At 41.3% G+C, this 13,460-nt stretch overlaps 2 protein-coding genes across 4 annotated transcripts in view; one reads left to right on the top strand and one right to left on the bottom strand.

The window, feature by feature from the left end:
• The window catches only part of gtpbp3 (GTP binding protein 3, mitochondrial), a 46,009-nt gene extending 33,024 nt beyond the window's left edge, over window positions 1-12,985 (bottom strand). Inside the window, exons 1-2 of one of the 2 annotated variants that reach the window (XM_051077318.1) lie at window positions 12,955-12,985; window positions 8,729-8,835 (exon numbers count right to left, since the gene is read on the bottom strand). In XM_051077318.1, the coding sequence (XP_050933275.1) occupies window positions 8,729-8,733 (5 nt within the window). In that variant the 5' untranslated portion in view covers window positions 8,734-8,835; window positions 12,955-12,985. Of the gene's footprint in view, window positions 1-8,728; window positions 8,836-12,954 lie in introns of those variants that run through there. The other variant, XM_018695541.2, reaches the window with a different exon arrangement.
• ano8b (anoctamin 8b) overlaps window positions 1-13,460 on the top strand; it is a 37,524-nt gene that overhangs the window by 16,174 nt on the left and 7,890 nt on the right. The window contains exons 2-14 of one of the 2 annotated variants that reach the window (XM_018695465.2): window positions 3,473-3,583; window positions 4,564-4,696; window positions 8,131-8,269; window positions 8,363-8,459; window positions 8,743-8,859; window positions 8,966-9,093; window positions 9,205-9,366; window positions 9,464-9,616; window positions 9,924-10,050; window positions 10,312-10,367; window positions 10,466-10,540; window positions 10,677-10,802; window positions 12,889-13,136. In XM_018695465.2, the coding sequence (XP_018550981.1) occupies window positions 3,473-3,583; window positions 4,564-4,696; window positions 8,131-8,269; window positions 8,363-8,459; window positions 8,743-8,859; window positions 8,966-9,093; window positions 9,205-9,366; window positions 9,464-9,616; window positions 9,924-10,050; window positions 10,312-10,367; window positions 10,466-10,540; window positions 10,677-10,802; window positions 12,889-13,136 (1,672 nt within the window). The remainder of the gene's footprint in view (window positions 1-3,472; window positions 3,584-4,563; window positions 4,697-8,130; window positions 8,270-8,362; window positions 8,460-8,742; window positions 8,860-8,965; window positions 9,094-9,204; window positions 9,367-9,463; window positions 9,617-9,923; window positions 10,051-10,311; window positions 10,368-10,465; window positions 10,541-10,676; window positions 10,803-12,888; window positions 13,137-13,460) is intronic. The other variant, XM_018695481.2, reaches the window with a different exon arrangement.

Raw genomic sequence — 13,460 nt, 5'->3', positions numbered from 1 at the left:
TCTTTTAATGATGAACACTGATGAGGTAAAATTAATTAAAAGCCATCAATGCAATTTGATTACTCTTGTTAAATCAATGGAGGAGAGATGGAGATAATGGGTGAAAAAAGATTAGAAGTAATGGACTATCACTCAAAATTAACAAGATGCCCCTGATATTTTCTGTTTTCACTTAACTGCATGCAGCTTATATGGTGAAAAAAACTGCTATAAATAATATTTTTGTAATAACAACAGATCACATGGTTGTTTGTATGTAAAAGAGGTCACTTTGTAGTGATGAACCTACACAGAATTATCACTCGACTCTGCAGTTACCTCAGTGATACAGAGCTTTATAGCTTTTTTCAGCTCTTTTTTTCCCCCGGTTTTCTGGCCTGCAGCTTCACTGTTCTGATTCACTCTCACCGCTGTTACCTCCAGATGCAGTGGGCATCTACATACTGTTTCACTGGAAGCAACAACAACCCTTTCTCCACATGTGTGGTGCACAGTCTTACACAAACACACAGACACAAACCTGACAGAGTGGGCTAGTGTGCGTGGTGAAGCCCTGATGTTTGATGTATGAATTACTGTCCATGTTCAACAACGTAACAAACACACAACTGCATGCAAACCATTTGAGCACACGCTCAGTATTGGGGTTTATAAACTGAAGCATTGTGGAAGTTTTTAAACCAATCTGCTGGCTGTTCCAGGAGAGAGTGTGTGTGTGTGTGTGTGTGTGTTGCCCTAAGCAAAAGAATACGGGACTCATTAGAATTGCTGTCATGTCGCAGCACAGCCTGCAGCATTTCATCCGAAGCACACTGGAGCGGCCAGTCAGATTTCAGTACCTAGGAGTACCACTCAAGATTAAAAAGTCAAAAAATACCTTGCTCTGTTTCCTGTTGGACCTGTTGCAATGTTGGAAAATGTTCTTCAGAGGGGAAGAGCAGTGTGGAACCAGATAATGTTGTCACAACCTGTTTGTAAGTACTGAAGAGAGATCCTTTAAATAATAATGCTACCTCCAAGTCAAGTCCTGTTTGCAGGTCCAAGTTTGGAAGTTTAGATTAATCCTGACAGAAAATATCCCCAGCAAAATGTGTTTATAGTTGAATTTTAAGAGCGAGTAGACAAGTCTTTAGATACAGTACACCGGGCAAGTCTTTTATTGTGTTGGCATTGTCTCTGTGTCTCTAATAGCTTTAGGTGAGGTAAAAGAAGATTCTAAACTACTGTCATTAAGTCCAGAGGAATGTGACTTCTGTGCAGCAGAAAAAACTATTAGGCAGATCTATAAAAATGGGATTAGAGGCAAAATTTAATGCTGCATTGACTTTGATCACATAATGAAGTTACTTTGGGGAATTGTGTTAGCAAACACTTGCCTATTTACACATCTAGCGAACACAGAGCAACATTAGCATTCATTAGAACTGTATTTCTGGCCACCTGATGAGCGCAAATTCAATATTTACCCTCCTTTTTTTTAACCAACTCCTGCAGAAAATATCAGCTAAATGCTCCATAGGTTCACTAGCTTGTTGCTGACTTTGCCTGTCTGCTGTTTGCTGCTGAACAGGCAGCTCAGATTGGGTTTATTACAACGTTTTAGCTGAAAACAGCTGCCTGCTGTGGCTGGAAATTAGGTTGAGGGAGTTTACGGGCCAGAAAACCAAAACACTGATTCAAAATATACTAAAAGGCTCAGTAGAACTGGAGGATGCTGCAGAGTTGGGTAATAATTCTCTGCGGGTTCATAATTACTAATGACCCTCTTCAATTACACTTAGTAATTTTCTCCATTGGTTACATTAAAAATATCAGTTAATGCTGCTTTAAAAACACACTATACCAAATATTAAAAATAAATCCAAGTGCAAAAAAACTGACTTGCACTGGTTGAAAATGGCACAGTTACTCTTTGTGCTACAATTTTATGTTGCTTGTTGTTGCTTTGATACATCTCTGCATACATAGTGTAAACATAGAAATCAAGCATATTCTCTGAAAAGGACCGTCAATAATGTTTCTGGGAATCTCCCCTCTGTCCTTCAGTCACTGCTGTGTTTCCAGGAAGTGGAGGGACACAGTGAGCTGCAGTACAATGATGTTTTTATGTGACAGGTGTTTACTGGATCCACAGAACAAGCACAGATACAGTGTGATTTACAGCGTTGTGCCAGTAGTGGTGATACCATGGTTAAATTTACAGCCTGCCTGGCTTTGACCTTCATATGTGTGCATTCACTTTTGTAATCAATACCTAAACCAGCAACCGGATATACAGTAAGATCATGTTTGAAATCATATTTAGCTTTTTAGAATTTGGTTTTGTTCTTTTGCTTCTATTTTTTTTTTACATGAAAATAAACAATTAGTGTATTCTCTGATGAATGTTGTGATACTATACGCGCCTGTGTGTGATCTCTGGAAAGTGCCCCACTTTCTGTCTCCTCTGACGACCCACGCCTCAGTGATCACAGGGCTGTTGTGGGACGGGCATTCTCTCCCAGCTACCGTCATTATTATTCAGGACCCGGAAAACTGTTTTTTCTACAAGCTGTCCTCTGACAGCTGAACAGGGTCTGGGGTTTACACTGGACACAGAAACACTTAGTCCTGTTTAAACTATCAGCTCTGCTGCCTTTCTGAAATTCATATGGGTGGGAATGTGAGACTCTAGAGGGTCAGTGACTGATGAATGAGGTGTCAGAGTGGAGATGGAGTTCATTTGGGCCCAGAGACAAAACTTGCAGTTGTCTTAAAAATATAATTTTTCCATGACGTAACAGTATCCACCACAGAGGACGTATACAGTATACTGTGCATTATTTACCTTCAGTCTGCTGCATTAAGGGCGACTGTGTTATAATGTGACATTACTGTGTGGCTACAGTAGAGCTAATTTTGGAGCGCTGTGGACTTCAGGAATAGAGACAAGGTAATTCTATACAGGAGGTGAGTGCTTGGCTGTATATTCTACATAGATAAACTTTTATCCATTGTGTTTTAAACCTTGAAGAGTGATTCTTTTATTACAGAGGGCTTGTATGTGAGTGTCCCTGAGACACATCACTACACAGAGAAATAGCTGCAGTAACATGTTGAGTTGATTGAGCTGAGTGTCTGTATGTGACAATTCAGAGAGTGTGGACAACGTGTGGCTTCTGGCCTTGGCAGGGCAGGATTAGTTCTGTCAGTCTCGTGTTGTGAAGCGAAGGGGCGTGACATTTAAATCTGTCCCATCGAGAAGGATGACTTTGTGTGTGTGTGTGTGTGTGTGTGTGTGCTGGGGCAGCAGGGGTAAGAGTTTTGGAGGGGGGGGTTGTCGAAAATGTTAGAGCTGTCATTGCTTCTTACTCTGTTTCACTTTGAAAAGGTGACTCTTTTTTCTCTCCTCTCTCCTCTCTCTCTCTCTCTCTCTCTCCCTCTCTCTCTCTCTCTCTCTGTCTGTCTCTCTCTCTCTTTCTCTGTCTTTCAGATAAGTTGTTTGGAAAGCGGCTGCTGCAGGCTGGGAGACACATCATGTCTCATAAGTCTTGGATGAAAACGGTGCCCACAGAGAACTGTGATGTCCTCATGACATTTGCAGGTCAAGCACTCAACACACAAACACACACGCTTGTATTTCTATACTTGTGAGGATGTCACTGACATCCTCAGTCAAATACAAATTCAGACAGGCTCTATTGGCCTCACAGATCAAAAACCTATGCTATGAAATTTTCATTTTTAATAATCTTGGTCTTCTAAGATAGTAAAAAAAATATCTTTGGGTTTTGGACTCTTTTGGATTTTTGGTTGGAGCCACATTCAGATATGTTTGTTTTGTCCAACTAACAGTCCTAGAACTTAAAGTTAATCAGTGTAGTATTTGATAGGAAAAATACATACAGCAAATTCTCACAGCCGAGAAGCTGGAACCAGTAAATGCTGCTTGAAAAGTGACTCAGACAATTTGAATTGAAATAGCTGCAGAATAATTTTCTGTTCAGTTGACTAACACCAGCTCTTAACCCTCAGACAGCCTTGTAAAGAGATGAGGACAGGCTGTAATGTTCCAACTTTCCAGCTTCCTCACACTAAAATATAATTCCTTAGAAATACAGAGCACACACAGACAAAGTTAAAATTACACAATTTAACACATGAAACAGCCTTTTACGCTGACATTTGAACATTCACTGCTGCCCTAAAAATAAAATGTGAACTTGGTGTTACTGCAGTTACAAAGCTGTAAATGTACTGTAAATGTATTTTCTCAATTGTCAGGATTACTAAGAAGAAAGCAATTCTCTTTTATTCCTTTATTTTCTCCCATTTAAATAGATTTCAGATGATTATGTGCCTAAAGATTAGAGGGGCAGGCTTACGATCACTTTGAATCTCTGAACCAGCCGAGAAAGCAGAGAAGAAAAGTCAGTCTTAAGTGTTTGTTATTATGACACTTAACCTCCAGCTGCTGCTCAGGAATAAATAGTACAAGACTGTGGGAGTACTCAGCAGCTCCTGTGTACAGTGATGCGTGGGTATGGTTGAAGATGTATTTTTGTTTTTCATTTCCTGCCACAGACACTACAGATGACCACACGTTGCTATGGCTACTAAACCACATCCGGCTGGGAATCCCAGAGCTCATCATCCAAATTCGACATCACAAGCACACACGAGTCTACGCGTTCTTCGTCACTGCTACGTATGAAAAGTAAGAAATCTACTGCCGCCAGTCATTCCCATCGTTAATTTATCTGTCAATTATTTCTTTGTGATTAATCAACTAGTAGTGAAAGATGTTCATGTCAGGGTTTGTCCAACTATCAGTCAAAAAAACCCAAAACACTCAGTTTTCAATTAAATAAATCAGAGAAAAGCAACAAATTCTCAGGTTGAACAAGGTGGAACAAGTAAATGTTTGAGAATTTTATGTGATAAATGATTTAAGCCAACAATTAATCAGTCAACTTTTGATAATTTTCTGTCCATCAGTTAATTGTTAAAAGCAACAAATCACCTAAGCTCTGACAGTCAGAGATATCAAAATGGAATAAGCACATTTCTCACAATATTCCCACACATAACCTGCTGCTTTGCTCCCATGACCTGTTACATCAGTGCTGTTACTGCTGTTCTTACTGTAGCTGTGTGAGTTAATCACCCTGTCACCCCAGACAGGCAAGAGGTTACATCTGTAACTTTCCTCCAGAGAGGCAGGAAATGAACATACTGATGAATAATAGAGTGTATCACTTCCTCTAGTAGTTTGAGGTTTAGTTATTTTTAAATGCTACGACTGCAAGTTGAGACAAAAATATCCCTGTTGTTCTTTGCCGGGGTAAAACGGTACATTCGTTTATCACGGTTTTATATATAGCTGCAGCTACAGTAGGCACAGCAGTTTAGCTCATACACAGTGAATCATTAGCGAAGCTGCCATGATGCCTGGTGTATCAGCACCACTCCTCTGCTTCTGGCTGCTGTGCTGCAGGTTATTTAAAGTTTTGGAGAAGGTTAGAGTCAGGCTAAACTGTGTGGATTGTATTTGTTCTGATTATACTGCCCAGACACAGTCTCAGTCTTATTTTGAAAAAAGAAAAGAAAAAATCCCCAGGGGAATTGGGGATGAGCCCAGGGTCATTTTAATCTCAGCATTGACTTTGGTGTATAAATACCGAGAAATACAATCCAGGAGATCAGGGTGGCACTCGTTGTTCCATACTGTATTTCACCATTTGACAAACGATGAGGCCTCTCTGCTGACTGTGCATTTAAGTCTGAAAAAAATGTGAGTCTCAACCAAACCTTTTACACATGAATGGAACAGAAATGGACAGATGGCCAGGAGGAAATGAGAGAGAAACAGAGTGACAGAGAAAGACAGAAGTGGAGAGAATAAGCAAAAAAAAGACGATGGATGAGGGCAGAAAGGAAAAGCAAGGAGTGAGGAAAGGTAATGTGGTGGGAGGATGAAGAGAGAGTGCTTTCTGAAACTGTGCCAGTGGGTTTTAAAAGAAATGCTCTAGGAAAACTGATTGCTGTGTGACAGGAAGCACACACTCTCTCTCTCCCCCTCTCTCTTTCTGCACACACATACACACACCTGCTGTTAGATAGGTTGACCTACATTTTATGTGATAGAAACGATAACCCAGAAACTATTCTGTCCTCTCACCTTGGATAGTCATTCCCTCTGCATATTGAAGCAGTGAGAATTTTCCCTCCCTCTATTAGCTATGTGAGAATCCCATCTGAGGGCTCCAGGTGTGCCATCTACCGCATGTAGGCTTGTGTTTTATTATAATATCAGCTTGTTTTAAAAGAGATGAGTAACCAGTGAAGAAATCCTGTGTTGTTAAAGGGTATGAGATCAGCATCAGAGCAGCTGGAGACTGGGCTTCAGTACTGTTTTGCATTTTATTTTCAGAATGGCTCCATTTATTGCTTTGAATACAGCTTTAGCAGAGAGCACAATTTTGGGCAATTAACATACCCAGTGTGACTTCCTCCTTTCTTTCCTGACATACAATCCATTACTCACTCCTCAGCTCTGACTGGGCAATTTACAGCATGCCGTCCTGTTCTGCTGAGTTCCTACATTACACCTGATAGATATTTGCTAAATTAGCATAAACCTTACGTGCAGTGCTCCCTCTCAGCAGTATTCTGCTCTCCTACAAGGTTAGCTTTGTCCACACGCTGCCTTTCACTGCACCTCCAAATTAAGACTCCTTAAATTTGGGCAGAGAGTGTAAAAGGCAATAAAGTTTTTGATTAAATAAGAAAGGGGGAATCTCATTAAGATTCCTGGCAGTGGCAGGAGCTGCACACCTCCGAAAGGCCTTGCAGTTATTGGCTTCGATTACTAAACAGTTGGTTTAAACAGATACAGCCTTGTTTTTTCCTCAGAAAAGGACCTTTATTGTGAAAGTGCTGCACACTAAGCAGTATTCAGCAGTGATACAGAAGCTTACACCTCACATTTCTGCTGTAATCCATCATAGTGTTGCACATACTTCAGTGTCCTGCTCCTCCAAGTGCCTGGAGCTACATGATGGATGGATGTTACAGGCCCACCTAGGCCGAATTCCTGTATGTGTGTGCACAGACTATATATACACGTACATATGAGACAGAGAGGTGAGCTATCAGCCTGTAGGGAACAGAGGGCGTGGTGCTACATTATTACTGTGATTTCAGCACAAAGCCACTGGGAAGGACAGAGGGAGAGGAGAAATGGATGATGGGATAAAGGAGGAGGAGGAGAGGGAGACAAAGGAGAGGAGGAGGGGAGATAAAAAGGATGGAGAGTGAAGGGGGAGGGAAGAGAGAGAGCAGGATAGAGGGGAGAGGAAACAGAATGGCTGGAGAGGAGGAGGAGGGAGGAAGAAAGGAGACATGGAGGAGGGGTTGATGGGAAATGAGATGATGAGAGAGAGTGATGAGGTTAAGACATTAGAGGTGAATTGAGCTGACTTTAACACTGTGAAGGACCATCCATCTCTGCTAGTTTTATTGTTTGCTGTAGGTTTTCTTATTCCTGTGGAAACTGGCCAAATAAACTGTTTACACTAAAATGTTTTCTACACAGCTAAAATTGAGTTCTGTAGAAATTTGTTCTGCTATACACAATAGGACTGCAACTAACAATTATTTTAAATAATCAATGAACATTTCTCTTTGAGAAATTCATTAATATTTCATTCTATAAAATGTCCATGCCAATCGCAATTTCCCAGAGTACACAGTCACTTCAGTTTGTTTTTTGTCAAACCAACAGTCCAAAGCCCGAAAAGAGTAAAGATATTATTTTTAGAAGCTGTAACAAGAAAATGTTTGACATTTTTGCTTATTAAATTATTTAAAAGATAAAACAATTATTAAAACAGTTGCCCATTAATACCAGCATTAAACAGGAAATGCAATCATCATCGGTACTGCCATATCAAACTACATGCTGAATGTTAAAACTGTCAGCTGAATGCAGTAGGGTGAGGTACATTATCTGTTGGTTATTGGGGATATGTTGATATCACTTACTGAAGCAAAAGTTATCTAGACAAGTTGAGGTAAAGCACAGAAATCTGAGCTAAAGATGGTGGAGAGGGTGTTTTTGTTTCTAAAAGGTTTCTCTTTGTCCTGCAGTTTGCTGCGAGGTGCTGAGGAGATGGGACTGAGGAAAGCGGTGAAGCCTGAGTTTGGAGGAGGAACAAGAAGCTTCTCCTGTGAGGAGGACTACATCTATGAGAACATTGAGAGCGAGTTGTGCTTCTTCACCTCGCAGGTTCAGAGTCACACACACATTCACACGTGCACACATATGCAGGTAAAACATGCTCTCGAGGCCTTACAATGACTCACTCCTTGTTTGCTGCAGGAGAGGCAGAGCATCATTAAATACTGGCTGGACAATCTACGTGCCAAACATGGGGAGGTGCTCCATAATATCAACTTCCTGGAGGGCCAGCCAATCAGTAAGCTGTTCCTTTTATCAGTGCAGTATTACCAGACACTTGGTGATGTTTGTCTTCATTAAACAGAGGGCAGTTCCCTGGCAGGCTTTGGATATAATCCCTCAGTTGTTTTGGGTATGAAATAATGAGGAGACAAATCTCATGGTTTACTGCAGTTGATACTTTTAGTTTTAGTTGTCTTTATATATCTACTCTATTATCCTGCTCTGATCTATCTATCTGTGTTTCCCTCTTTGAAAAAAATTAAATTTACAGTAATTTCATCTTACCTCATTCTGTGCAGTCCCAGAGCTGAGTGCGCGAGGTGTGATCCAGCAGGTGTTTCCTCTCCATGAGCAGAGGATCCTCAGTCAGCTGATGAAGTCCTGGGTCCAGGCTGTTTGTGAGAAACAGCCCTTAGGTCAGTACAGCAAAACATGAATGCAGACACACACTTGTATTAATATAACACAACCACAAGACACTTAAATTACATTCTGATTTCTATTTTTCAATGATATTTACAGATGACATCTGTGACTACTTTGGGGTGAAGATTGCCATGTATTTTGCCTGGTTGGGTTTCTACACCACTTCTATGTTGTATCCTGCTGTGATCGGCTTTGTGCTGTGGATGCTCACTGAGTCAGATCAGGTGAGGAGAGATCCTGTCGTAGCCTGAAACGGCTTTACTCACCAAACTGAAAAATGACACGTCCTGGTGATAGTCTTAAGCATCTGTGTGTTTGTGTTTGGGGTGTTTCAGACCAGCCGTGACATTTGCTGTGTGGTATTTGCACTGTTCAACGTGGTGTGGGCCACTCTGTTTCTGGAGCGGTGGAAGAGGAGGGGGGCTGAGCTGGCGTACAAGTGGGGAACACTGGACACGCCTGCTGAATCCCTGGAGGAACCACGGCCTCAGTTCCGGGTGAGAGAAACTAAAGCCCTCTGTCCTCCTCTCCTCTCCTCTCCTCTCCTCGCTCAGACCTTTCATACTCTCTCTATTTCCCTCTCTCTCTTGGCAGGGAGTCAAGCGCTGTAGTCCCATAACAGGATGCGAGGAGTTCTACTATCCTCCGTGGCGGAGGCGTGTTTTCAGGTGGCTGGTCAGCCTGCCCATCTGTATCCTCTGTCTCTGTTTTGTCTTCCTGGTCATGCTCATCTGCTTTGAGCTGCAGGTCAGTCAGCTGTCAGCATCTGTTGTACATGTCTGCTGCTTGTATGAATGTAACAGTAATGGTAAAAATATTTTTTCCCTGCATCTACACTTGTTTGTTGCCGTTGTTTTTCTACTAAGGATGGTTGTAGTGATGAGCGTAACAGCACTATAGACTACACAGACGATGAGCAGAACCTAATGTGAATAAAGTGAGAGAAAACAATTTCTCCTTCAAAATGCTGGTCATAGAGCTGAACACAGCTGCTCACACACCCTTGATGTTTTTCTTGGAGGCGATGAACAAAGCTGCGATTGTTTCTCCGCAGGAATTTGTGATGGGGATCAAGGAAATGCCTCGGCTAGCTCGCTTCATCCCCAAAATTATGCTCGCCATCACTGTGACTGCATGTGACGAGGTGTACAGGAAAATTGCCTGCTGGCTCAATGACATGGGTAAGACTCAAGCTTCTGGGCTGATCCCAATCTACAGTCTCATTAAGAGCACATCATCTCTCACATAATCTCAATAAAATCACTATAATCCAAGATTCCGCAAGGGATAAATAAAGTATTTCTGATTCTGAATAATGCTCCTCATGGTTCTATTATGATCACTCTAATTAGCAATTTACTTTTAATTTTACAGAATAGTACATTGTTTATGAGTGGTTCAGGAGGTAGAATAAGAGATGATTTTATATTGTGTTTCCACAGAAAACTATAGACTCCAGAGTGCCTATGAGAAAAATCTCATCATCAAAATGGTTCTTGTGAGTGGCTTTTTATTACATATCTGAAATACGCATCTTCGTCTTTTTTTTCATACAATTTTCTTCTTAATGAAACCCAACATTTCTTTCTCTTGCAGTTTCAGTTTGTAAATTCTTATCTCAGCCTTTTTTACATTGGATTCTACCTCAAAGACATGGAGCGCCTGAAAGAGGTAAGAGACGTCCCGGCTCTAATGTTTCTCCGTCACACACGTGTTGTTCCAATCTCCCATCCTTAAATGCTTTGCTCTGTCTGCTCACCATGCATTGATTTCCATAACCATCCGTCCATTTTTCCATCTGTGGAAGATGCTGCTGGTGTTGTCTCTGTTAAGGAGTCTGCAGCGGCAGGTCCGGGTCAATGTGCTGCCTTCCCTCTTCCTCAAGATCAAGATGCTTGTTCCTTGGTTCTCACGGGCTTTACTCAAGTCCAAAGTATGACCCCTGTTCATCCTCTATGTGGGAGGTCAAAGGTCCATTTCTGACGACCCCCGTCGTCCTTTTGCATGCCACATTTTGACGAGTAGCCTGCTCTGTAAAATGTATTGTGATTTGTCTCATGATTGTCTCTGTCTGGTGAAAGTCTGAAACTCCAAATTTGATATTTTTCAAGCTGTCATTGTTTTTAAAGGATTACATATCTCTTGACAACATCAAACTATAATTTCACTGTGTCAAATATGATGCTGTTTTTCTTTTGTCTTGAAAACACAATATTTTGGAGACATTGACCAGACAGCAGTGACAGTGGGCTGGTTCAATCATTGATATTTTAAAATGGAGAAGTGTCTCATTGTTTAAATGATTGATGTTTTCATTTCTGACCGACTGAAACCTCACACCATATCCTTCCATCTTCCTTCCATTGGGCCACCTCACCTGCATAGATGAACATCATCCCTTGTTAAAATCTTTGAGTACTTTTCATTTTCTTTTCAATTTTTGTTCGGCACGGGTATGCGTTTTCAATGTGGATTTTCTTATCGGCTTTTTACTTCCATGCAGTTTGTGTGAATCATTTTTCCGATACTGCTATCACCACTCGTACCTCAATTTCTCACTCAGTCTGTCAGTTTCTGTTCCACTCTCAGCTGGAGTGCCACCTCATTGAGCTTGTCATAATCTGTTAACATCACCGACTTCATCATTTTCCCATGTTTGAGTACGGACTAATACAGCCTAGCTTCTGTAAGTATTTGTCAGAGTGTATTTACTTTTCCGGCTGAGTCCATCAGTCCAGTTACTACAGAGCTGCATTAAGAGTAAAAAAACCCTTAGAAAATAAGAGCAGACATGACTTTTCCTGGATTCAGTTAATCTTCATACCGTCGTCAAATAAATAGAAACCAAGAGCTGCCTCAAACATAAGAATAACCTGGTAAAACATGCAAAAACACTGAAATGTCTGAAATGAAAACCATCTGGTGTTGTCAGCTTGATTCTGCCAGTGTCTGACTCTGACGTATCTGTGCTGACTGTTCCAGTATGAAGCAGTGGGAGAACAGTATCTCCTTTTCTCCATTTCCAAGGTCTCCCATCGTTGACTGAAAATAACTTTCTGCCCGTGTCTTTGTCAGGAATTTGTCGTGGTTCTGTGTTTGCATCCTGGACATCAGCATTATCTGACTTGAAGACAGTTGCTTTTAGATTAAAGGAGAATAGTTCTTGAAAATGGCTGTGTATAATATCAAAGGGCTGAAGACGTACTCACTGCTTGATTTTGAGTGTTAAAGGATAATTCTGGTGTACGTTGGTTCTATTTTCATAGGTTTTGATGTTTTTTTACTTGCTATAATAATAATAATAATAATAATAATAATAATAATAATAATAATAAGCTGAACAAAGAAGTCAGTCCACAAACTGACTTCTTTACCATAGAAAGTGTGGGTAGTAATGAAGCTCAAAGCTATGAAAATGGAGCCAAGTAGTAAAAACTGAATTATCCGAGTTATGCATATTGGTAGTTCCCTAAGTGTGTTATTTCCATTTGTTCATCAAGGTATGAGTATTACTGAAAGGCCTTCAGTGCCCATGTTCATCAGTCATCTGCCTCAGTGCATCATATGCCACTGAAATGTAGTTTGAATGGTCTTGAAGGGAATAACCACAGTGCTTTCGATGGAGCATAAAACTGCAGCTGCACTGCTCCCTGTTGGTTCTTTCAGACATATTGCACTTCTGGACACATCCCAGTCATGAAATTTTTAATGCACTGGGAACCGTTCAACAGCAGTTTTCTGCCTTAAGTGATTTGCTTGTGGGTCTGCATATATAATCATGTTTTGATTGATTTGTTGCATTTGTTTTATGAGGGTGTACCTCACTGCTCTCTCAGCCTATGGTTATATCCTCTCCTCTGTCCTCCTGGTCCTCTGGCTCTCCATCTATCTCTCTCTAAGCCCTTGCACCCCAAGTTGTTTGCATCTTTTCCAGGGAAACGTTTCTCTGATTTGTTGGATTAGTAACTTGTGTTTACTCAGTGTGTCAGCTAATTTTTTTTTCTGTCTGCCCCTGTCAGATGCTGGCCACTCTGCTCATCATTCGCCAATTCCTTCAAAATGTGAAGGAGGTGCTGCAGCCTTACCTGTATGAGCGCCACAAGCTGGGCGAGCTTACACTGCGAGCTGTGTGGGACCTGCTGCTCTCGGTGCTGCTGAAATACGCCCGGCTGGCAGCTGGAAAAGCCCAGGTCTCTCCTAGTGACCAGTCCATGCCGGGACCTGGACTGAGGGGCACCAGGCCTGGGGTGGGACAGCCAGAAAGAAGGTCAAACTCATTATTTAAACTCATATTTGATTAATAAATGCAGTAGGGTTGCAAGTATTAACATTTGCAAGTCAAAAACAGATGAAATGACTCCTTTGCTAATGCAATTTAAAGCATGCTTTTACAGAAACTGACACTCATCAGTATGATGAACAGTGACATTTATGCATTTACAGTTGTCATCTACACCAACACTCAGAGCACTATTCACTACAAACAGCCCTGCTTGGGTTCAAATAGAAAGCCACTTAATCTGCCTCTGCCATTGTCTGTGCACTTGCATGCAGTTATGATTCATGGTGGTCAGACACTGAGCAAACAGAC

This window comes from Lates calcarifer, linkage group LG17 (genome assembly GCF_001640805.2).
Source record: "Lates calcarifer isolate ASB-BC8 linkage group LG17, TLL_Latcal_v3, whole genome shotgun sequence".
In the NCBI taxonomy this organism is placed as follows: domain Eukaryota; kingdom Metazoa; phylum Chordata; class Actinopteri; family Centropomidae; genus Lates; species Lates calcarifer.
This window is presented reverse-complemented; position numbering and strand designations above follow the sequence as displayed.